We start from the raw sequence: 22,960 nt of genomic DNA, 5'->3' as shown, positions 1-22,960 counted from the left end.
AGGTTGTGTATCCTTTATCCAAAATCCTCGGGGTCGATCACGTATCGGATTTCAGATAATTTCAGTTTTCAGATAAGGCATATAGGACTAGACCTACTTGCACTGCAATAGCGTAAGTCTAGGCTAGCGATAGTCTAAAGTAAATAAAATTACTAGAAAGTAAGATGTATCACTGAATAATAAATACGGGGTACCTGTAATAAGTTCCCACCCATAGAAAAGTTATAGCACAGAAGGAGGCCATTCGGCCCATCTTGTCCATGCCAGCCCGAGGACACCCAGGTGCCCTTTCTAATCCCACCTTCTTGCACCCGGCCCATAGCCTTGCAGCTTACAGCACTTAAGGTGCAGATCCAGGTACTTTTTAAAGGAATTTAGAGTTTCTGCCTCTACCACCAATTCCAGACACCCACTACCCTCTGTGTAAAAACGTTTTTCCTCATGAGGTCCTGCATTTTAATTTATCTCCTAACTTCCTGTACTGAGCTTGCAGGTCCTTATCCCTTAGTTTATCTATGTCATTGGTACCAATGTGTACCACGACCACTGGCTGTTTACCTTCCCTCCCCAAAAAGTCCTGCAGCCGCTCCGTGACATCCTGGACCCTGGCACCAGGGAGGCAACATACCATCCTTGATTCACAGTAGCGTCTGTCTGTGCCCCTAACTATTGAATCCCCTATCACTATAGCCCTGCCACTTGTTTTCTTCCCGCCCCTCTGAGCAGCAGAGTCACCCACGATGCCGCGAACTTGGCTGTTGCTGCTTTCCCCTGAGAGGCCATCTTCGCCGCACCCCCCCCAACAGTATCCAAAGCGGTATATCTGTTAGAGAGGGGGATGACCACAGGGGACTCCTGCATTACCTTCCTGAGTCTTTTACTGTTCCTGATGGTCGCCCATTCCCTTTCTGCCTGTGTAATCTTCACCTGCAGTGTGACCGCCTCGCTAAACGTGCTATCCACAACTTGCTCAGCATTGCGGATGCTCCACAATGAGTCCACCCGCAGCTCCAGCTCCGAAATCCGGTTAGCAAGAAGCTGCATTTGGACACACCTTCCGCACACATGGTCACCAGGCAACGCTGGTAGCGTCCCTCATTTCCCACATCCTGCAGGAGGAGCATATCACGGGTCTGAGTTCTCCTGCCATGACGTCCCTCTCGATTTAAGCTAGTTACTCCCTTAAAAAAATACCCTAGCTAGGGGCCCTATTTATGTTAGCTAGAAACCTTGTTTCTTGACTAATTATACTTGTACAGTACTACCCAATACTTAAAAAAAAATTTTTTAGCTCCTACCTCACTATTAAACAATCGATTACTTTAGTAGATTGAAAGAAAAACTCACCAGGATTTACCCACCATCAGCTGCTTTTTTAAAAATCCACTTTCGGAAGAGTTTCCCTCGCAGGTCTGTTGCACTCCTGAAGGTACTACCTCTCCCTGTTTCTTTTTTTGCTAGTTTGAGGAGGAGGAGGGAGGGATGGAAACACTACAGCAATGTAATGTTTGGGGCTGTTCCGTTCTTTGACAGTGAGTCCTCCTTGATCCCCTTCTGAGTTGTGATGACTGTGCTGACTTCTCCCAGAATGCTTCTCAGTCACTTCTCATTATCGCGCTCTGTTGAATGCTCTTCCTCCTGTTGAGGGCAGGGGTCCTTCTCCTCAATCCCCTTCTGAGTTGCAGTGACTGCGCTGACTTCTCCCAGAATGCTTCTCAGTCACTTCTCACTACTGCCCTCTGTTGAATCACCCATGACGCCATTTGCAATTCCGCTTGCAGGAGAGGGTTCAGAGAGTAGATGTATTCGGCGAGATCTGTGTCAGCTCAGGTCAGGGACTTCCCATGCTAAAGGTCAGGTGTGGCTGGCAAGGTTTGTGTGGGCTTGGGTCAGGGACTTCCTTCGCTAAAGGTTGATGAGGTTTAAAAAAAAAAGTACGGTTTTTGGATGTGTTCGGTTTTGGGATTTACTGACAAAAGATACTTGACCTGTACTAGATTTGAATTACCTGGGTACCAGGACTGTTAGCGAGCTTGGTTGTATTAGTTAGGCTTAGAGTGAATGGGCGTGCATGTATTTCTTTTTTTTTCATTACTTTTTACACCTTGTAATGAAACCTGTCTGCAAGCCATATTTCATTCACTCTCAGGTGGAGGTGTTATGAACATGTGTTATATAAAATATTAATTTAAAACGTCATTGGCTGGACATACATATTAAACTCTTTTGAAAAGGACACTTTTCCTAAGCAAAGGACAATGGTTTACATTAAAATAACGAAGGTCAGAGCAGGGAGTCTATGGAACTCCGAGGTCATGTGTTTTTAGAAAAAAAATTTACAGGATTTTTAAATAGTCAGAAACTGCCACAGAGGCAACAGCCCCATGGCGCTCTCACTCTTGCTCTCTCCTGCAAACCAAGAGTTCTTAAAGGAGAATTCTGAATCAATCAACTGCAGACTGTGGGAAGGGACCCTTCAGCTGTAAGCAAGCCTCTGGGCAATTGGTGAACCTTTTTTTTCTGACTTGGCTTGTTACTTCACCAAGTTTTTAATATTGCATACAGTGTCCACGTGATCTTTTTCCCAGTAGTGGGTAGTTGGACATACTTGTACATTTGAAAACTTGTTAATAGTTTCTTCATCTTTGCCCAAGTGAGTTTTAGCAATAAAACTAACTCTTTACTGGTTAACTTGGGAGACCTGGCTGGCTCATTTCTTGCACTGAGCTATACACAGTTAAATATATATAAAATTGGAAATATCACCTCCCTTTTAAATTCAAACTCTGTTCTAACCAGCTGAACTTTCTGGAACCAAGAGAGGAGCCAGTTCACCTCTGCTCACCTGGTTGTAATAATGTGGTTTGAAGCTCGGCACAAGTCCAAGCTGGGCATTATGTTGCATTGACCTAAAGTGGGCATCCGGGAGATGGGACTGTTGGTTAGAATGGAGACTTTTCTGGCAGGGTGCAAAAAGGGCTGTTTTTGACCTGCCAATGTTAAACTTCAAGCTTTGTTCTTTCGCCTGCAGTTGCTGTCAAATTATAGTGAGGCAACAGTTTTGGAATCAAATGTGGTAACAAAGATAACTGCATATCACTGGTGTAAATATAAAACCTGACTTTGCATAAAAATGTCAGAATGCAACATGAATGAAATCATTAGGAATACCTTGAGGTGACTGGAACACAGGAGGAGAAGCTATTGTGTGAGATTTGATAAATTCATTAGGACAGATGGGGCTAAAATTATTATGGGGTAGTGCTACAGAAATAGACCACAGAGGAGTGATGGTGAAAAGAATGCTGTATGCGTGACAAAGAGCCACGAGGGGAGATGCATCATTGTCACAGTTGCACTGAATATTACTGGTAACTTTGACCAGGGCAGGCAGAAGTCAGGCTGAAACAGGAATGGGTGGAGAAGTGAGCAAGGAATTGGATAGCAACGTCATGTTCAGAACTTAAAATAACACAAGAGAAGTGAAAATGTGCATGAACCATGGCTGTGGGAAGAAAATATCACCATTCCTAACCTCAGGATGCCCCTTAAAGCCAATTGAGTACTTTTGAAGTACATTATAACTACTGTGATAATGTAGCCAGCACAGTAGCCAATTTGGTCAGGACACCAGGGAAAACTCCCATGCTTTGCTTCAAAATGGTGCTATGGGATCTTTTACATCCACGTGAGAGGGCAGAAAGAGTCTCTGTTTAACATCTCCTCCGAAAGATGGCATCTCTGACATTCTAGCGCTCCCTCAGTACTCCTCTGGATAGTCAGCCATAATTAGGTGCTCAAGTCTTTGGAGTGGGATTTCATTCATTTATGGCATTTATTTCCCATCCCTAGTTGCCCTTGCTAAGGTGGTGGTGAGCTGCCTTTTTGAACCGCTGCAGTCCATGTGGTGTACACACACAGCGCTGTTAGAGAGTTCCAGGGTTTTGACCTAACAACAGTAAAGGAATGGTGATATGTTTTCAAATGAGGATGGTGAGTGACTTGGAGGGGAACTTCCAGATGGCGGTGCTCCCATCTATCTGCAGCCCTTGTCCTTCTAGATGGCAGTTGTCGTGGGTTTGGAAGGTGTTGTCGAAGCAGCCTTGGTGAATTCCTGCAGTGCACCTTGTAGATGGTGTACACTGCTGCTGCTGTGCGTTGGTGTGTTGGTGGTGGAGGGAATGAAGGTTTGTGGATGGGGTGCCAATCAAGCGTGCATGGTGTCGAGCTTCTTGAGTGTTGTGTTATGGGAGCTGCACTCATCCAGGCAAGCAGGGAGTATTCCATCACACTCCTGACTTGTTCCTTGTAGATGGTGGACAGGCTTTGGGGAGTCAGGAGGCGGGTTACTCGTCGCATGATTCCTAGCCTCTGAACTGCTCTTGTAGCCACAGTATTTATATGGCTAGTCCAGTTCTGTTTCTGGTCAATGGTAACCCCCAGGATGTTGATAGTGGGAGATTCAGTGATGGTAATGCCATTGAACATCAAGGGGCGATGGTTAGATTCTCTCTTGTTGGAGAAGTTCATTGCCTGGTACTTGTGTGGCGTGAATGTTACTTGCTACTTGTCAGCCCAAGCCTGGCTATTATCTAGGTCTTGCTGCATTTGGACATGGACTGTTTCAGTATCTGAGGAGTTGCGAACGCTGAACATCCCCACTTCTGACCTTGTGATGGAAGGGAGGTCATTGAAGCAGCTGAAGATGGTTGGGCCGAGGACATTACCCTGAAAAACTCCTTCAGTGATGCCCTGGAGCTGAGATGACTGACCTCCAACAACAACAATCATCCATCTTTGTGCTTGGTATGACTCCAGCCTGCGGAGAGTTTTCCCCCTGATTCCCATTGACTCCAGTTTTGCCAGGGCTCCTTGATGCTACACTGTCAAATGCGGCCTTGATGTCGAGGGCAGTCACTTTCGCCTCACCTCAGGAGCTCAGCTCTTTTGTCCATGTCTTTTGAACCAAGGCTGTAATGAGGCCAGGAGCTGAGTGGCCCTGGCGGTACCCAAACTGGGTGTCAGTGAGCAGGTTATTGCTAAGCAAGTGCCACTTGATAGCACTGTTGACGATCCCTTCCTTCCATTACTTTACTGATGATCGAGAGTAGACTGATGGGGCGTAATTTTCTGGGCTGGATTTGTCCTGCTTTTTGTGTACAGGACATACCTGGGCAATTTTCCGCATAGCCAGGTAGATGCCATTGTTGTAGCAGCTTGGCTAGGGGCACAGCAAGTTCTGCAGCACAAGTCTTCAGTACTATTGCCGGAATATTGTCATGGCTCATAGCCGTTGCAGTATTCAGTGCCTTCGGGCGTTTCTTAATATCACGTGGAGTGAATTGAATTGAATTGGCTGAAGACTGGCATCAGTGATGCTGGGGACCTCCGGAGGTGGCCAAGATGGATCATCCACTTGGCACTTCTGGCTGAAGATTGTTGCAAATGCTTTAGCCTTATCTTTTGGACTGATGTGCTGGGCTCCTCCATCATCGAGGATGGGGATATTAGTGGAGCCTCATCCTCCAGTGAGTTGCTTAATTGTCCACCACCATTCATGACTGGATGTGGCAGGACTGCAGAGCTTAGATCTGATCCGTTGGTTGTGGGATCACTTAGCTCTGTCTGTCACTTGCTGCTTATGCTGTTTAGCATGCAAATAGCCCTGTGTTATAGTTTCACTGGGTTGACACCTCATTTTTAGGTATGCCAGGTGCTGATCCTGGCATGCACTCCTGCATTCTTCATTGAACCAGGGTTGATCCCCTGACGTGATTGTATGGTAGAGTGGGGGATATGCCGGGCCATGAGCTTACAAATTATGTTTGAGTACAATTCTGCTACTAGTAGTAGAACTACATGTCCCTGTTTCAAAGTAGCATTCTGCAGTGCATTTCTTCTTAGCCATATTATTCTAAACCTGAGAAGCACTTTCTAAATCCTCCAGAAGAAATGGGGCGGATAAGTCGAGTTTGGTAATGAGATGATGTGAACCTGTCACAGATACTGACATGGTGATACTATTTTTCCTCACTGTTCATTTTGTGCAGATAATGTTGAAGTATTGCAATGAACTACTATGATATTGCACAGGAAACTTGTGCTTTTAAAGATTTAAAGAATAGTATAATGATAACTTGCATTTATATATCATCTTTAATGTAACAAAATCTCCCAAAGCACTTCACGGGAGCATTATAGATTAGAATTGACACCATACCACATCATGAAATACAGATCAGATGATCAAAAACTTGGTCAAAGAGGTGGATTTTGAGGACTGACTTAAACGATGGAAAAGGTGGTGGGATAAAGAAAAGGAATTCCAGAGCTTAGGGCCTTGGAAGCTCAATATCAATAGTGGAGTGACTAACGTTGGGAATGCTCAAAGGTAACCTCCACGATTTTGATAATTGGGGATTCAATGTAATGGCTCAATGATTTTAGCAGATGATCATCTATCCAGCCAATCTTTTCTATCCCATTTTTACCATCTTTTCTATCCCATTTTATACTGAGCCTGTATTCTGGCTAATATTCATTCCTGACACCACCACTAAAAATGATTTCCTATTTTTTTCTGTTTGTGGGACCTTGTGTGCAAATGTGATTACTGTGTTTCCCAACATTACAACGCTGACCACAGTTCAAGATACTTCATTGACTGTGCTTTAGAATCTGAGGTCATGAAAGGTCTTATATAAATGCAACTTTTTTTTTACCATTCAGTTAAACCCATTTCTAATTTGGAAACCAGCCTAGACATGGTATAAAATTGATGTTGAAAGTCTCCATCAGGGAGAATATAGTTTTCAATCAATTTTTTTTTGTTTTGCTTTTTGCACACACACTATGCACACTTTTGCCAGAAGTAGGGATATTTGCTTATGATTGCACAGTGGTTGGTCCCAATCATAACTCTCCAGATAATGATGCAGTCTGTGCCCGTATGTAGCAAGGCCTGGACAATGTTCAGGCTTCAGCTGATATGTGGTGCGAATATTTTGTGCTACTTAAGTGCCAGACAATGACCATCTCCACCAGGAAGAATCTAACCATCTCCCCATGACATTCAAGGGCATTTCCATTGCTGAATCCCCCATTATCAAAATCCTGGAGGTTACCATTGACCAGAAACTGAACTGAAGCAGTCACCTAAATACTGTGACTACAAGAGCAGGTCAGACGCTGAGAATTCTGTGGTGAATATGTCACCTTCAGACTCCCAAAGTCTGACCATCCATAAGGCATAAGTCAGGAGTATGATGGCGTACTCTCCACTTGTCTGGTTGAGTGCAGTTTCATCAACATTCAAGTAACTTGGCACCATCTAGAACAAAGCAGCCACTTGATTGACACCCCATCCACCATCTTAAACATTCACTCCCTCCACCACCAGCACTCAGTGGCAGCAGTGTGCAGTATCTACAAGTTGCATTGCAACAGTTTGCCAAGACTACTTCGATGGCACCTGCCAAACCGTGACCCTTGCCGCATAGAAGAACAAGGGCAGCAGATACATGGGAGTACCACCGCACTCCAACTCTCACACCATCCTGACTTCGAAATGTATTGCCGTTCCTTCACTGCTGGGTCAAAATCCTCAAAATCCCTCCCTAACAGCACTGTGGGTTTATCTACAGCTTAAAGACTGCAATGGTTCAAGAAGGTGGCTCGCCAGTATCCTTAAAGGTAATGAAGGATGGGCAATAAATTTTGTCCTTGCCTACAATGCCCACATCTCATGAATGAATAAAAAAAAAACAAAGAAACAGAGCAGTTTTTAATTTTTGAAATGATAGTTCAGCAGGAAGAGAAGCCACATGGAAATGGTATTTGAGGCACCCAGTCATTTGGTGGTATTTACACTTTTCAATAACACTGGTATTGTAAAAAGAACACCATTTAGTTTGTGGAAAAAGTCAGTAAAATCCCAAACACATCACTGAGCATATTGCAGAAACACCAGGCTGAATTTAATGGGGACCTTGAACCAGCTGCTGGGGCCGAAAGCAGGAGGTGACTGCATTTTGGGGGATGGTGGAACCCTGGGACGGCATTTTGCTGGCAACCAATTAAGAGGCTGTTACCAGGCCACCATCCAGGTGAGGGCAGGGGCTCACACCCAAGTGCTGCTGGCTCAGTCAGAAGACTGGCAGGATGCCTCAAAGTGAAGGTGCAGTATTTTGAAGAAACCAGGACTCTGGCAGGCAGCCCAGTGATTGGGGGTTAGTGGCAGTGCAATGATAGTGCTGTTGCCGCAAGCAGCAACCATCGTTGCTGAGAGCCTTTTCATGGTTATGGACTGCCCATAAAGGAGCCCCCCCCGCCCCACTTTAGGATCCTGCTAGGTGGCTGCCAGAGTTTACTTCCCATGGGAATAGGAAGTGCCATTAATAGGCCACTTAAATGGCTCAATTGGCTGCCTGGCTCATGGCTGAGCTGCTTAGCACCCCACCACAAACAATTTGCCATGATGGCAGGAAGAGGTTGGCCTCCCCTCCAGATGCCTTCCTCCACCATTTTGCCAACCCATCCTTCTCCCAGTCCATCATCAATGGGCTGGGAAAGTTCAGCCCACCTTGTCTGGAATTCTTGTCAACATTGGAGTTGTAAAGGAAAGCATTCTGAGCTGTAAATATTGTACATATGGAAATGGAAAGAAGATAAAAAGGTTTATAATTTTAAGAACTGTTGTGTTGTTCTGGTACCTGTTCAGAAGCCTGACATTGCAGCATATGACTTTTAGTGATTCTGGAATGTAACTTCTTTCAATTGTAGGTTGAACCAGGTGATAAAAAAGACAAAATACTGGTCTTCTTTAAGATGCGCCCAGATGTCATTACTGAAGATAATTTGCACACCAATATACTTGTGTCATCTATGCTGGATTCACCTATAATTGCTCTTTATCAAGCAATACGTCAAATATTTGCACCAGTACTTTTGAAGGTGGGTATTCAAACCTCTGTTAAACACCACTTTTTTATTATCTGATACCTGTTGACTAATTTCAAAGGTAAAATAAATGAACTATGCTATTCTAGTTTTATTTGTATCCAGGTCTATTAATTTGTACTGCATAGTTCCTTTATCGTAAATATATAATTTTGTTGGAAACAAAATGCATTTGTATCTGTTAATTTTTTGATATTGGGTAAGTGTGTTCAGAGAGAACTTCAGTAACCAGCAAATAATAGTTTAATTTTTAACCAGAAGTTATTAGTCTTCCTGGATCTTGTAATTTGCCATGTTACATTTTTGCAAGTGTAATTAGTGAATAGGATAGCTATTGTATGAAAATTGCACCACATTATTTAACCTTTAAATCCTGGTTAACATTTATGTGTGAACTGTGTAGCCTTCAATTATTTACATGGGACCTGTCCTGACCTGGCAACATGAAGTATGCATGCATATTTTTATTGGAACTTGCACTGACCATTTTAATTTAAGCACTGTGAACATGTGCCCTCCTGTAAATTGAAATTGGATATTTTTGTATGGTATTGCAAGGGGCATATAAGTATATATAAAAGTAGGGAAGAATTGCTACAGCTGTACAATGCTTTAGTGAGACTACACCTAGAGTATTGTGTATAGTTTTGGTCTCCTTAAGGAGGGATATACTTGATTGGAAGCAGTTCAGAGAAGCTTCACTAGGTTGATTCCTGGGATGAAGGGATTGTTTTATGATGAAAGATTGAACAGGTTGAGCCTATACCCAATGGGGTTTAGAAGAATGAGAGGTGATCTTATTGAAATATGTAAGATTCTGAGGGGGCATGATGGGGGTAGATGCTGGGAGGATGTTTACTCTCACGGGGAAATCTAGAATTGGGGGACATCATTTAAAAATAGGGGGTCTCAACATTAAGACGGAGATGAGGAGGAACTTCTTCTCTCCAGAGGGCTGTTTTCTCTTCCACAGAAAGCAGTGGAGGGCTGGGTCATTGAATTTATTCAAGGCTGAGCTAGACAAATTTTTGATATACAAGGGTATCAAGGATTTCTGGAGGCAGGCAGGAAAGTGGAGTTAAGGCCACATTCCGATCAGCCATGATCTTACTGAATGGTGGAGCAGGCTCGGTGGGCCAAATGACCTATTCTTGCTCTTATTTCTTATGATTTATGATTATGATCCTAAGACTGCGTTGTTCTACAGAGCACTGGCATGGACAAAATGGCCTCCTTTTATGCTGTAATGACTATGGTTCCCTCATAATGCAAGATGTCGGGAAAAATCTATCTTGTGTGGACAAGAGGATATTACCTTGGCTCTATCTTTCTGCCCATCATTCCAAAATTTTATTGGACTATTAATATCTACTACTTGAATTACTCTTGTTAAGCATTTTGATGAGTAACTGATGATGGTCAAAGATATCAAATTGTTAGGTCTTTATAAATTTTAAGTTGAATATATACTTGAAGTGGAAAGATTTGCAGAAGAAGGATGTAGAATGGTATCTATTGGATAGCTCTTTCAAAGAGCTAGCAGAATAAGCTGCAGGATTCTATGATTAATATATTTTCTGGTTTTAATTTCAGGATGAGAAATGGAGTAAAAGTTTTGACCCTAAACTGCAGAATTTACTGACTCAACTTGAAGCAGGTCTAGGATCTATTGTTAGACACTCAGATCATAGTCACAGTGGAATCAAATTCGGTGGAGAACTGGACACTTCAGGTTTGAAACTTAATGACTGAAATAAAATCACATTTAGAGTTTAGTTTACTTTTCCCTTTTCAGTTTTTCATTACTTTTCTCTTCATGGATGTTATGAACTAGGTCACGGACTTGTCCATAATTGTTGGCAACACTGCCTAACCATTTCAGGATTTGATTTAAACAGAATGCAATAGCTGATACCTCTCCATCTCCTTCCTATATAAACTTTTTGCTGAACAAGTAGAATGGATTAAGCTCAGAGAGCTTAAGCATGTGTGTGTACTTGTCCCATGACTTGGGTAAATGCCTCCCCCGGCCCCATAAGTTTTAACGAGTTCTTTGACTTTTTTTTTCGTCTTCTCTACACGCTGTTTGGGAGTCTCAAATCACATTTCTCCTTGTTTGGAGATGGTGAATAAACATCAGCCGAAATGTAATGCTTCTTTTATTTTTCCTGCCGATTTTTATCTGGGGAAAGGGATTTATGCCATTCGATGTATGGGAAATACTAGTTTATACTACAAATAAGATCTGTTGAAATTGTTAAGCATTAAAGTAGAGAAGTCTGATAGGACTGGTCCCAGTAGGGAGTGAACCCGTAGAACCTTGTGCCTTTATTCTATTAGCAGTTGACTTAAACCTCAAATTTTGCCTACTTTAAGCAAAGCAAAACCTAACCGGATCTCACTCAGAGCCCAGGGTCTGGCCAAGGATTGTAACAACTTTTGGTTTATCTTGCATAACTGTCCTGACGAGTACAAGATGAAAAGCTTCGCTAGCATGTATTTTTTTTCAGCAATACTCAAATTGAGGTGTTCAATTTTCCTGTGTTGTTTTGGCTGAGGGTTCTTTCCATTTCATTTGCCAAGTCACCTTTAAACCATTTGGAAATGGTGGTGAAATGTGATGGGACCACACCTTGACTGCATTACCAATTGCTGGTCACAGACATGAGGAAGGTACTGATATTTGAGGTCAGTGCAGAGAAGAATCACAGGGTCAATACTCTGTAGGAGAAAACGACAGATTCAAATTTAGAATTGATCTCAAGAAATTATTCTTCTCTCAAAGAAGGATCAACATCTAATTTAACACCTGGGTCAAGAGTTCTTGCTCATCTGTAGTTATCCTGTGATCTCTCTTTTTACAGTAATGAAAAGCAGCAATGGAAGAAGGATTGACAGCATGCATAGGTGCACATAACCTAACTGGCAGAGCAAATTTGGGTGTGAAGAGGTGGAACTATGCAGTGTGTGTTGACTGCAATTCCCAAAAGCTATTGCCTGTATTGCAAAAATATATTGTGTGTTGTTTGTAGCTATGGATAGAAGGCAGCATTGCTGTCCATTGGCCCCATGTCTGTCAGCCTCTGGCTAAGGCTCTCTGACCAATTGTGCCTTGAATGCCCAATATTGGAAGTCAATGCTTTGTCCACCTCGCTACAACTTTCTAGTCTGCCTTAGATATTCTTGCATTGCAGGGATGTGAATTGGGGCAAATTTAACACACTTCAGCATAATCTCACTGCTCCCTCCTCAAAGAGGAGAAATAAGAAACTCTGCAGTCTTATTCCAGTCAATAGACTACATTGAAGCTTTGTGTTAGCATTAGCACAGTCTTGGCTTCTCTACCGTTAGCTCCGCATGCTGCCACTTTCATTATTAACACTGAGGGATTGTTGGCACTCTGTGTTGTCTAAACTCAAGAGTTATCAGTGTGCTTTGTATGAAAATGGGAATGTTATTGTTGGGTATTGTCAGAAGGCTGGAGTGTTAGTGCTGTGCGCTGTCTGAATGTGTGAGTGTTAGTGCCATGTGTTGTCTGAAAATAGGAATGTTAGCTTTGTGCGCTTGTCTGTACATGGGAGTGTTACATAAAGCTTGAGAACTGCAGGGCCCACCTCCAGTATGACTGCTATTGATGGGATCAAATTATACATTTCAGGCAGAACGTTGGGCAAATGGTGTTAGATTACACCTCGCACTTCTGTACCTTGCCTGCACAGTAGAGGACGTGACATTGGCCATAAACATGGCCAGATGTATTTAAGTTCTCATTAGCATGCCATGGGGCAATTTTTATTTATTGTGCCTTTGATTGAATATATGACAAAACAGACTTAAAAGTGGTTAAACTGTATAAGAGATGTGATTTTCCAGTGGCTTTTTAAAGGGCTCCATTCCTAAAGACTACAAATAAGAAAAGCAAACGTCTGGCTGTATTGGCTTAATGGGCTATTAACATGCAAGGAGACTGATTGCGGCAGTTTTTGTAAAGGATAAATTAACACTTTAAGCCAGTTCATCTTGATCTATCTGGGTCATCTAGGATTTTGACTGGGTCTAGAACAGCATAAAGTAGCAGAAAACAGGTTGAGCATTCTACATATTGGCAAGGAAGCAATTTACTGTGATTGAAGTCAATGCTTAGACCTGGGTTATGCTAAACCAAACATGGTACAAAATGAAGATGTAGGCTTTAGCTTGTTGGATTCCAAGGGATTGTGGTGAAGGAGGATACAAATTATGTCTGTGTGGAAAACAAGCTTCAATCAAACAAGAAAGAGGACACCAAAGTAGGTTCATTCATTTATCTTCTACACATTAACACAATATTGCCAGATTATGAAGGTAAGCTACTTCAGCCTTAAGAGTGGTTATATTTGAAACCTTGAGAATTGTTGAGAACTACTTGTGGAAACAATCACATCAATGAAGTTGTTGAAGTCTGTTTTCCATATTAGCATTTCTCTGATTTTGAATGTTTGAATTTTATTAATTTTCTTCAGTTATTCTTTATTGTATAGCCTGACCCTTTTGAGAGGAATTGAGCATTTGGGTGGGTCTGTGGCTTTTTTACAGTGCAGGATTGGTTGGGAGGGAGCTTCATTGGCTTGCTGTCATAAGACTATAGTGAGCAAAGCTCTTACAAGGGTACTTGCTGCCCTTTATCTTCCTCTGATATTGGATGATGGACCAATTCTGATGTATGTAGCGTTCAAACTTAAATGAGGGAACCAGAGATATTTTAGTAAAAACATGCTATTTTTGAAAATTGGTAACTATAGATAGTATGAAATCTGCTATCAGCGATCAGTGTTGATGTTGCACAAACATTTTATTTTTATTTTGAAAGGAATTTTGGAACCTAGTGATGAATTTCAGTTCTGGGCAGAAGTTGCTGCAGCTGATGATAAACCAGACAGAAAAGAAAGAGCCCAACATTTTGAGGAACTATTTCAAACAATTGCACAGGTTTGTTTTTCTTTGCAGACTAAAGTTGCCAGTTAATATGTTTACTGTCATGAAAGTATAATAATTTTCATATTTTTCTGGTTTATTATAAAGTAGGTTTATGGGGGTAAGTATAGTTAGGTCTGTCTGTGCGTCTGATTTAATTACGTTTTGTAGCCAAGCAGACTGCAAGCTGAAGTTATCTAAAAAAGGTGTAGAAGTGTCTTTAAAATGCTAAGTAGGTAAACATAGCTGGGGTCTTAGCATGTAAGGTGTGACAGGAATTTGCATTTTTAGATAGATGAAGGGAGGTTTGAATTTCAAAGAGATTAATGAGAATATTGGCAACATGAAAAGATTTATATTATGGAAAAGGTAATATATGAAGGAGAATGAGGCTATGTGTCAGAGAAGGGCATTGTAAGATCTAACAAAAGTGTGTGGAATAGCTTTAAGGAAGCCTCCAGTATCCGTGCATATGTCTGCTGTCTATAGAAACTGAAGCTGGAGAAAGCCATTTTGAACTCTGCTGTTCAGGGCATTGTGTTAATTTGCTGGATCTGTTTAAAATCTAAAAATCTATTTTTGGATCGTTGCCTTAAAGGGGTTGTCACTGGTAGTCAGGTCAATTAGGGATTTTAGGAGTTATTATATTAGCAATTTGTAGTTCTATGTATGTGCTTGAAATCATCTTCTCTTCTGTTAATATATATTTTAATTTTGTTTTTAAAAAAATCTCAAAGTCTTGGCAGTCTTATTACTTCTGAATTCAGTCCACGCATCTTGAAATAAATACAAATTGCAAAACCGTTCTGATAGCACGATCAAGTTTCCCTCGTGGATATGATCCATCTGACACACATTACCTGCTGCATCATAACATTTAGCATATTTTATACCTTTTTGATGGATGATTTAATGCCAGTGTAATAATTCAATACAAATATATTGAAAGTTATTAATCAAACTGAGCTAACAGTAAAATGAAAGTAAAATATTGCAGATGCTGGAAATCTGAAATAAAAACAGAATGTTGGAAAAACTCAGCGTGTCTGGCAGCATCTGTGGAGAGAAAAACAGTTATCATTTTGAGTCCGTATGACAGCATTTCCTGTTTTAATTTGAGCTAACTTTTTTAGCATATGCCATTTGGCAAAGTGCTGAACAAGTTTTGTGTTGGAATTCCTTTTCATCTGACTAAGTAAATAACTCTGTTGTTCTCAAAGGAAAAGTTTGCACCTGACTTGGTGTTTTCTCTGGCTTCACATGAACATTCCTTCCCTCATTTAGCTCACTTCTCTAGTCCCTGAGGAGACAATGCTTAAAATTTAAAGCCGCTTTAGCATAGTATAAATTAATAATTTCCTTAATGGCATTTCTCTTTTTTTAGCAGTACAACAATTTGGACACACTTTCTTTGGCTGATGTCGTGGATTTGGTTGAGACTACTTGTGATACTGTGGATGATGTATGGAGACAAACTGAGCATGATTTTTACCCAGAGTCACGAATGCGCCATCTGCTGGATATCATAGGTAACAGCCCTTGAAAGAATAAATAGCTGCTAGCAAAGGCATGCAACCTATCGACCTGATCCAAGTATGGACTGTCATTTTTTTTGTAAAGTAAAGGGGGCACATCTGATAGTCCTTTAGTGTCTCAGAGCTAGAAAGAAGTACTTGTATTTATATAGTACCTTTCAAGACCACTGGACTTCTCAGACTGCATTATAGCCGATGAAATACTTTTAAGGTGTAGCAGTCAATTTGCGCACAGCAAATTCCTTAAAACAGCAATGTGATAATATCCAGATTTTTTTAATGCTGATTAAGGAGTAACTATTGGCCAGGACACTGGGGATAACTCCGCTGCTCTTCTTTAAAATAGTGCTGTGGGGTCTTTTATATCCACTGAGCAGGCAGATGAAGGTTGGCTTAATGTCTCATTTGAAAAATAGGACCTCCAACAGTGCAGCACTCCCTCAGTATTGCACTGGAATCTCAGCCTTGATTTTTGTACTCTAGCCCTGGACTGGGACTTAAATCTGGAAACTTGTGCCTCACAGGCAAAAGTACTACAAATTGACAAATTCACTTTAAATTTTATATTCATTTGTTTATCTAGGTAATCTCACACATTGTTCTTAATATGCATTTCCATTGCCATACTGACATTGTGTTCTATTTAAGGGCCACATTAATTCATTGATGAAATACTATTTCGGTGTGGAATGGTTATTGACATTAGACTTTCGCAGTATTTTCACGCCACAAAAATATAATTGTGCACTCCTGTATTGAAGATATTCTTCTGTATTAAGATATTCTGACATTTACTGACACCATTTGTCAATGTAACAAATGCCAAGCCATTGCTGTGAGTGACTAGACAGAGCTAAGCTGATGTGTGTGAGTGTTAGGTGAATATGTATTTCCTATTCCATACATGATTACATTTTCCAGTGCTCTGGTGGTTTGCCTGGTTATAAAGGATGTAACACTTCAGAATATAATTACTGTTAATGTTTGAAAGCAGCCTGCAGTGTTTTAGGCATCTAATTGTTTGCCTCTTCCTGTGGGAAAGTCCCCACAGGCTCTTCCATTCTGCACTTCCAATAATTGAACGGCTGAGGTGGTAAAACTTGTTTATATATAAGTGTAAACCTATATCCTGTAGCTACATTGCGTTTCGTATTGGAACTTGGTCAATGTTAGATTTGGTTTCCAAGGCCAGATTAAAGTGCTAAAAAAATTACTTCCGTAATGTTGCTGTGATTGATGCTCCCATGTGCTGTGTAAGTGTGTAGCCTGAGGATATGTGACACCATCCTTCCAAGCAATCCTGCTGCGTAAATGATGTATAAAGTAGCTTGACCTTAAGCACTTGTATATTAGGATGTTTCAGAGGGTCATAAAATTTGTTTGTTACAGTATTTTAAAAATAATGGCATTTATAATGCCACGGAAATTTGTGTTTTTTACTATCTGTGATTAGTGTGTTTTGTATCTGAAGGGTGTATGTTTTCCTACCATCAGAGTGATTGTACAGTTTTAAATTAACCTTTTGTTAAGCCTTTTGTGAATTTTAAAATAAAGACGTTATTTAGTATCACACGCTTACCCAGAGGTTTAAAAACGTGACGTGACGTGACATCTCTCTCGCTCCACTTGCTCTCACAAAGATTAGATACAGATGGGGGGAAAAACAATTACAATTAATGATTGTTTAAATCTCTCTCATAGTATGTCTGTAGTTTCTTAGATGAGTTGATACTTTTATTAAAGTGAAAGTCTTGTAAAGCAGAGGATTTTCAGTAAGCTGCGAGGCTTCTTGTAGTTGAATTTCCAGGAGGTTGGTTCTCAGCTGAACATGAAGTTGGAACAGGTTGGGGAGAATCTTTCTCCTGCTTTTAAGGTATGGTTATTTATTACCTTGGCTGCTTAGTTGACTTGCTGGTTTGATGGCTGTATGATGGATCTCTATCTCTAAGTAGCTTCTTGCTGAATTTTTGAAGTAGACCACAAAATGGCTTCCTTATCTTGTGACTTGTACAAGTTCAAAGTCCTTTTTCAAAAAGGTGGGGGTTTGACACTTTGGAATTCGCTCAGCCTGGTTTGAATGAGGGACCATCATAATACAATGGAAGGTCAATGGGAATCCATTCATATTCATCTAACACACATTGAGTTTCGATGTTTCTTTTGTCCATGGTGAAGTGGAAAGATGAGCTGGCTGGAATGCTATAGTTAATTTGTTGACGGTCCATCCTTAAACAAAGGAATGTGTGAATCTTCCAGGTGGCTGTAAATGAGTCTATTTAATTAGGTTTTTGCTTGAGACTCAGTACTGTCCGGAGCTCAGAAGCCAAAAGGTCACATGATTAGCAATGGCCATTTTATAGACAGTTTGTGTTCAAAATTTTTAAAGTGTTGACTGAAAGTTCATAATATACTGGAAATGACAATACATACAAGACTTTAGTTTCTCGTTTTCCTTTCTTTAGGAAATGCCTTGGGTAGATTTGTACAGAAAACTCTTATGCAGTTAAATTTATGGGGAGATGCTTTTCACATTGTGAAAGAGTGTCTCAGATCTGGCGTCACCATCTGTGAACAGTGGGTGGCAGCATGTGATCACCTGACAGGACAGCTTTGGCGACGATATACTCCTCATCAGTGGAAAAGTGAGAAACATTATCCAGAGTCATTGGCTAGACTTGCCAACCGCCTTGGAGAGGTACAGTAAAATAAATATTTTTTTCTTGAAAGCAAAATACTGTGGATGCTGGAAATCCAAAATAAAAACAGGAAATGCTGGAAAAACTCAGTGGGTTTGGAGAGGGAAACAGAGTTCACGTTTCGAGTCGGTGTGACTCTTCTTCAGAGCCTTTTTACTTCTTACTTTAATCTTTTTAAAATATCTTCTTTATTATTTTGAAAATGGTATGAACCTTGTAAATTGTGAAGGGAAACTACTCCACACGCAATGCTTAAATTAACAATCAAAATGCACCATTCAGATTAATGATGGAAATTCTTTTCAGGCTGCCATAAATCTTGTATTTTTGAATTGCCCTGTATTGAAACTATGATTGTTTCAAGTTGAGTATTGGCAGCAATATTTTGGAACATATACTTTCAGCATATATTTTCAGATCTAATTCTACATAAGTACCTTTGCCCCATATCCCTTAATACCTTTTAGTTAACAAAAATGTATCAATCTCAGCATTAAAAGTAACAATTGATGTGGCACAAATTCCTGTTTGTGGAAGAGAGTTCCAAATTTCTACCACCCTTTGTAGAAATGTAGAAATGTTTCCTAATTTCACTCCTGAAATATCTGACTAATTTTTAGGTCATGCCTCCTAATCCTAGACTCCCCAACTAGCAGAAATAGTTTCTCTCTATCTGTTCCCCTGAATATCTTGAAAGTTTCCATCAAATTACCCTTTAACCTTCTACCTTGTGCAATTTATCCTCATATCTGGACACCAAAATGTCAAATTATTATTTTTGTAAATCTAACCTGCACTCTATCCAAGACCAGCATCCTTCCTGAGGCGTGGTATCCAGAACTCCTTACAGTATTTAGGGCAGAAATTTTCACTTGGTAGGTGGGCGCGGGCCCAACCCGCTCGAGCATGAAATCATGCGCAATGACGTCGGGCGAGCATGCCGATATCAACGCGCAGTCGCGCTATAGTTCGGTCAGTGGGCACGCACCAGAGCCGGCAACACATGCCCACTGACAACTAAAAGGCCTGTTAAGGCCATTAAGTTATCAATTAACGTAAATTTTTCGCTGCTCGTCCCACCAAATGGTTGGTGGGCAGGCAAGCGGCCTTTGCGTTTTTTTTTGGAAACCTCAACCACGGGCGGGATGAGATTTCCAAAAACAAATAAAAATAAAATTATAACTTTAATTTTTCATTAATAGCATGTCCCTGCTCATGTGACAGAGCCACACGAGGGGGCACGTTTCATTACATTTTTGTTTTCATTATTTAAAAAAAAATATCGCTTCATCTCCTTGAGGCAGCTCCGTGCCTCAGAGATTATGCAGCGCTCACTTGCGCACATGTGCAAAGTTCACGCTCGGCCTGCTCACTCTTCACCTCCTCCCCTGCACAGGCAGTGCTCAGTGCTGCTGCTCGTGTTTCACACTGGGTGGGCCTTAATTGGCCTGCCAGTGTGAAATCATGGTGCAATGCCGATCGCAGGCAGCGGTCTTGCCAAACACGCCCACCCCGCCAAGGACAAAATTCCACCCTTAGGGTGTGGTCTAGCCAAGACTCTATAAAGTTGCAGCATAACTTCTACTCCTTATATTCTAGTTTTATAGATATGAATGCCAGAACTCCATTAACCTTTTTGGTTATTTTCTGTAAAGGTCATGACATTTTAATGACCTCTATACCTGGATCCCCAATACTCTTTGGACCTACACTGTTTGTAGCTTTTTACCATTTGCAAAGTACTGTTCTATCCTTTTTAGATCCAAAGTGGATGACTTCATATTTGCCTACAATGAAATTCAATCGCCACAGTTTGCCTATTCACTTAATCCATCAATATCTCTTTGAAATTGTATGCTTCCATCTACTCTGCATATTGTGCCACCTATTCTTTTGCCATCAGCAAACTTTGATATGGGGCTTTCTATCCCAAAACCCAGGTTGTTAATAAATACAGTGAATGGTTGAAGGCACAACACAGGTTCTTGTGGGACACCCTTAGTCACATCCTGCCAATTTAAGCACCTGCCTATTATCCCTACTTTCTACCTCTTCTGACTTAACCAATTTCCTAACCAGTTCAATAATTTGCTTTCAATTCCATGTACTTCAACTTTAGTTCACTGTCTCTGGTGAGGGACTTTATCAAATTCCCTCTGGAAGTCCATGTAAATAACATAGACATCCCCCCTGTCCACTACATTGGTCACTTCTTCAAAAATAATCAATCAGGTTCTTCAAGCATGACCTCCCCTTTACAAATCCATGCTGGCTCTCTGATCAGCTGAAAAGTTTCAAAGTGTTCAGTCACTAGATCTTTAATTATAGACTCTAATAATTTTCTGGCAAACCAATTGGCCTAACATTGGTTATAATTTCCTGGTTTCCCTCTGTCACCTTTCTTAAATATTGGAGTGACATGTGCAATTTGCCAGTCGAGAAAAATGGCTCTTAAATTCAGAGAGCTTTAGGCTCTCACCTACTTTATTTAAAACTCTGGGATGAAAACCATCCGGCTGTGGGAATTTGTTACTTTTTAGTGTCATTATTTTCTTCATTGCTGTTAGTTTGCTTATGTTAATTTTGATGAACCCCATCCCAGATTCAATATTAGTTTCCTCGGCCAGCTTGTAGTCTCTTCCTTTATTGTAAATACTGGCACAAAGTAATTATTTAACAAGTTCTCCATTTTCTTATTTTCATTGATGATATCACCTTTCTCAGTTTTCAAGGTTCCCATATTGTTCTTGACTACCATCTTTTTCCTAATATAAGTAAACATTTTTGTGTTGATTTTGACACCCTTTGGAAGTTTCTTTTCATACTTCCTCTTTGTAGCCGTTATCATCTATTTTTCCACCCCTTGCTATTCCTGTATCTCTCCCATTTGCCAGGGTCGGTGTTTTTTTTGAATTTGTATGTCTTTCTTTTAGTTTTATGTTGCCTCTTGCCTTTTTTAGTCACCCTTTTGGGCAGGTAGAACTCTTCCCCCTCAGGGTTATAAACTGGGTCCATCTCACATTAAATTCTTTTCAAACGTGTCTCAGTGATCTGTCCCTTTTACCAATTAACAAATTTGTCCAGTTTACCATGGTCAGTCTATCTTATTGCGTTGAAGTCAGCCTTACCTAAATCTACAATCTTAGTAGCTGTCTCATGATGTTCCCTGTCAAAAATTCCATTGAATTTGATCATATTATGATTGCTATTATGCTGTTAACTGTATCTGGCTCATTACTGTATCTGATATGGCATCCCTCCTTGTTTGTTCCAGGACATATGGTTGCCGAAAACTATCCTGAACATATTTGAGAAATTCACTACCTATTATTCTGCCTCTCCTAATCTATATGAAAGTAAAATCCCCCATTTAAAACTACTCTCTCTTTGGTACATGCTAGGCTAATCTAATCTCTGCATTTATATAATCTTACACTTCACAGGTATTGCCAAAGGTCCTATACACAACTTCACTCCAGTCTTAAATCCTTTTGTGTTTTAATTCTATTCATAAAGTCTCTACCACCTGCTTATCTCTCATTATAGATTAATCTCTTGTCTTGGAAGTGATTTGATTCGTAATCACCAAAGTTAATCCTCACCCTCTACCATTTTCCCAATATATCCTGTAGAATTTATAGCCTAGCTTATTTAGTTCCCAGTCTTAGCCATCATGACTGCATGTCATCATGTCATTCCCTCTAAGCTGAATTCAGCAATTCATTCAATTTGTTCCTTATAGTCCACATATTCCTATAGAGAATGGGGTGAACTATAAATTAGCGGTAAGCTATCTTGCGTACAGTATTTATAAGAAGTATCCATTAGTTCTGTGTCCGGTAGCCAGGGGAAAAATATTATATAACTCACTCACCTTGGTGTGTATTTATGATGGAAATTGTGCTAAAATGTTTATCATGTATATGTAGTTTAATTAAACTTTTCAATTCCAAATGTTGTGATTCAGCTATTTAGAGTACTGTTATTATATAGATTCATCCTAAATTTTCAATAAATTAATAGAAAATTACATTAAAATTGCATCATAGAAACTAAGCATTAGACCCAATCAATCATTTTCAGATTTCACAACCCCTGTAAGCTAATGGTCCTAATTACATTTATCTTCCCTATTCCCATATTTCTTCACCACACTTTTGGCCAAAGTCCTATTCCTCTGCACTTTAATATAGTTATTTTTCAGTTCAGTCACTGATATTTTCCCCTTTTGTGGTGTTATTGGATTTATTTCCAGGGTTGATGGTTGAGGAAAAAGCCCTTTCAATACTCAAAATAAGATTGAATCATTGGATGAAAGAAAAGAGGTTAAAAAGGGTATTGAAACAGAGTGCATAAATGTGATTAGAAATGTTTGTTCATGTATAATATAAATACCAACATGGACTAGTTGGGCCAGTACATGCACTTTTATATACTCTGGGCTGAATTCAAACTCAAACAAAGCTTTTTAAGAATTCACTTATGGGATGTGGGCATCGCTGGTTAGGCCAGCATTTATTGTCGATCCCTAATTGCCCTTGAGAAGCTGATGGTGAGCTCCCTTGAACCACTGCTGTCCCTGTGGTGTAGTTACCCCACAGTGCTGTTAGGGATTTCCAGTGACAGTGAAGGAATGGCAATATATTTCCAAGTCAGGATGATGAATGGCTTCCAGGTGGTGTGCCCCCATGTTTCTGCTGCCCTTGCCCTTCTAGATGGTAGTGGTCGTGGGCTTGAAAGGTGCTGACAAAGGAGCCTTGGTGAGTTTCTGCAGTGCATCTTGTAGATGGTACACACTCCTGCCACTGTTCATTAGTG

General features: G+C 40.6%; 1 protein-coding gene across 2 annotated transcripts in view; it reads left to right on the top strand.

Annotated features, from left to right (window-relative positions):
* Positions 1–22,960, top strand: part of dync2h1 (dynein cytoplasmic 2 heavy chain 1) — a 766,235-nt gene that overhangs the window by 10,465 nt on the left and 732,810 nt on the right. Inside the window, exons 3-7 of one of the 2 annotated variants that reach the window (XM_078545532.1) lie at positions 8,782–8,952; positions 10,552–10,690; positions 13,808–13,926; positions 15,299–15,440; positions 17,909–18,141. In XM_078545532.1, coding sequence (XP_078401658.1) covers positions 8,782–8,952; positions 10,552–10,690; positions 13,808–13,926; positions 15,299–15,440; positions 17,909–18,141 — 804 coding nt within the window. Of the gene's footprint in view, positions 1–8,781; positions 8,953–10,551; positions 10,691–13,807; positions 13,927–15,295; positions 15,441–17,908; positions 18,142–22,960 lie in introns of both variants that reach the window. The other variant, XM_078545531.1, reaches the window with a different exon arrangement.

This window comes from Cetorhinus maximus, chromosome 7 (assembly GCF_964194155.1).
Source record: "Cetorhinus maximus chromosome 7, sCetMax3.hap1.1, whole genome shotgun sequence".
NCBI lineage: Eukaryota > Metazoa > Chordata > Chondrichthyes > Lamniformes > Cetorhinidae > Cetorhinus > Cetorhinus maximus.
The sequence above is the reverse complement of the archived record's forward strand: the minus strand, read 5'-3'. Positions and strand labels throughout refer to the sequence as shown.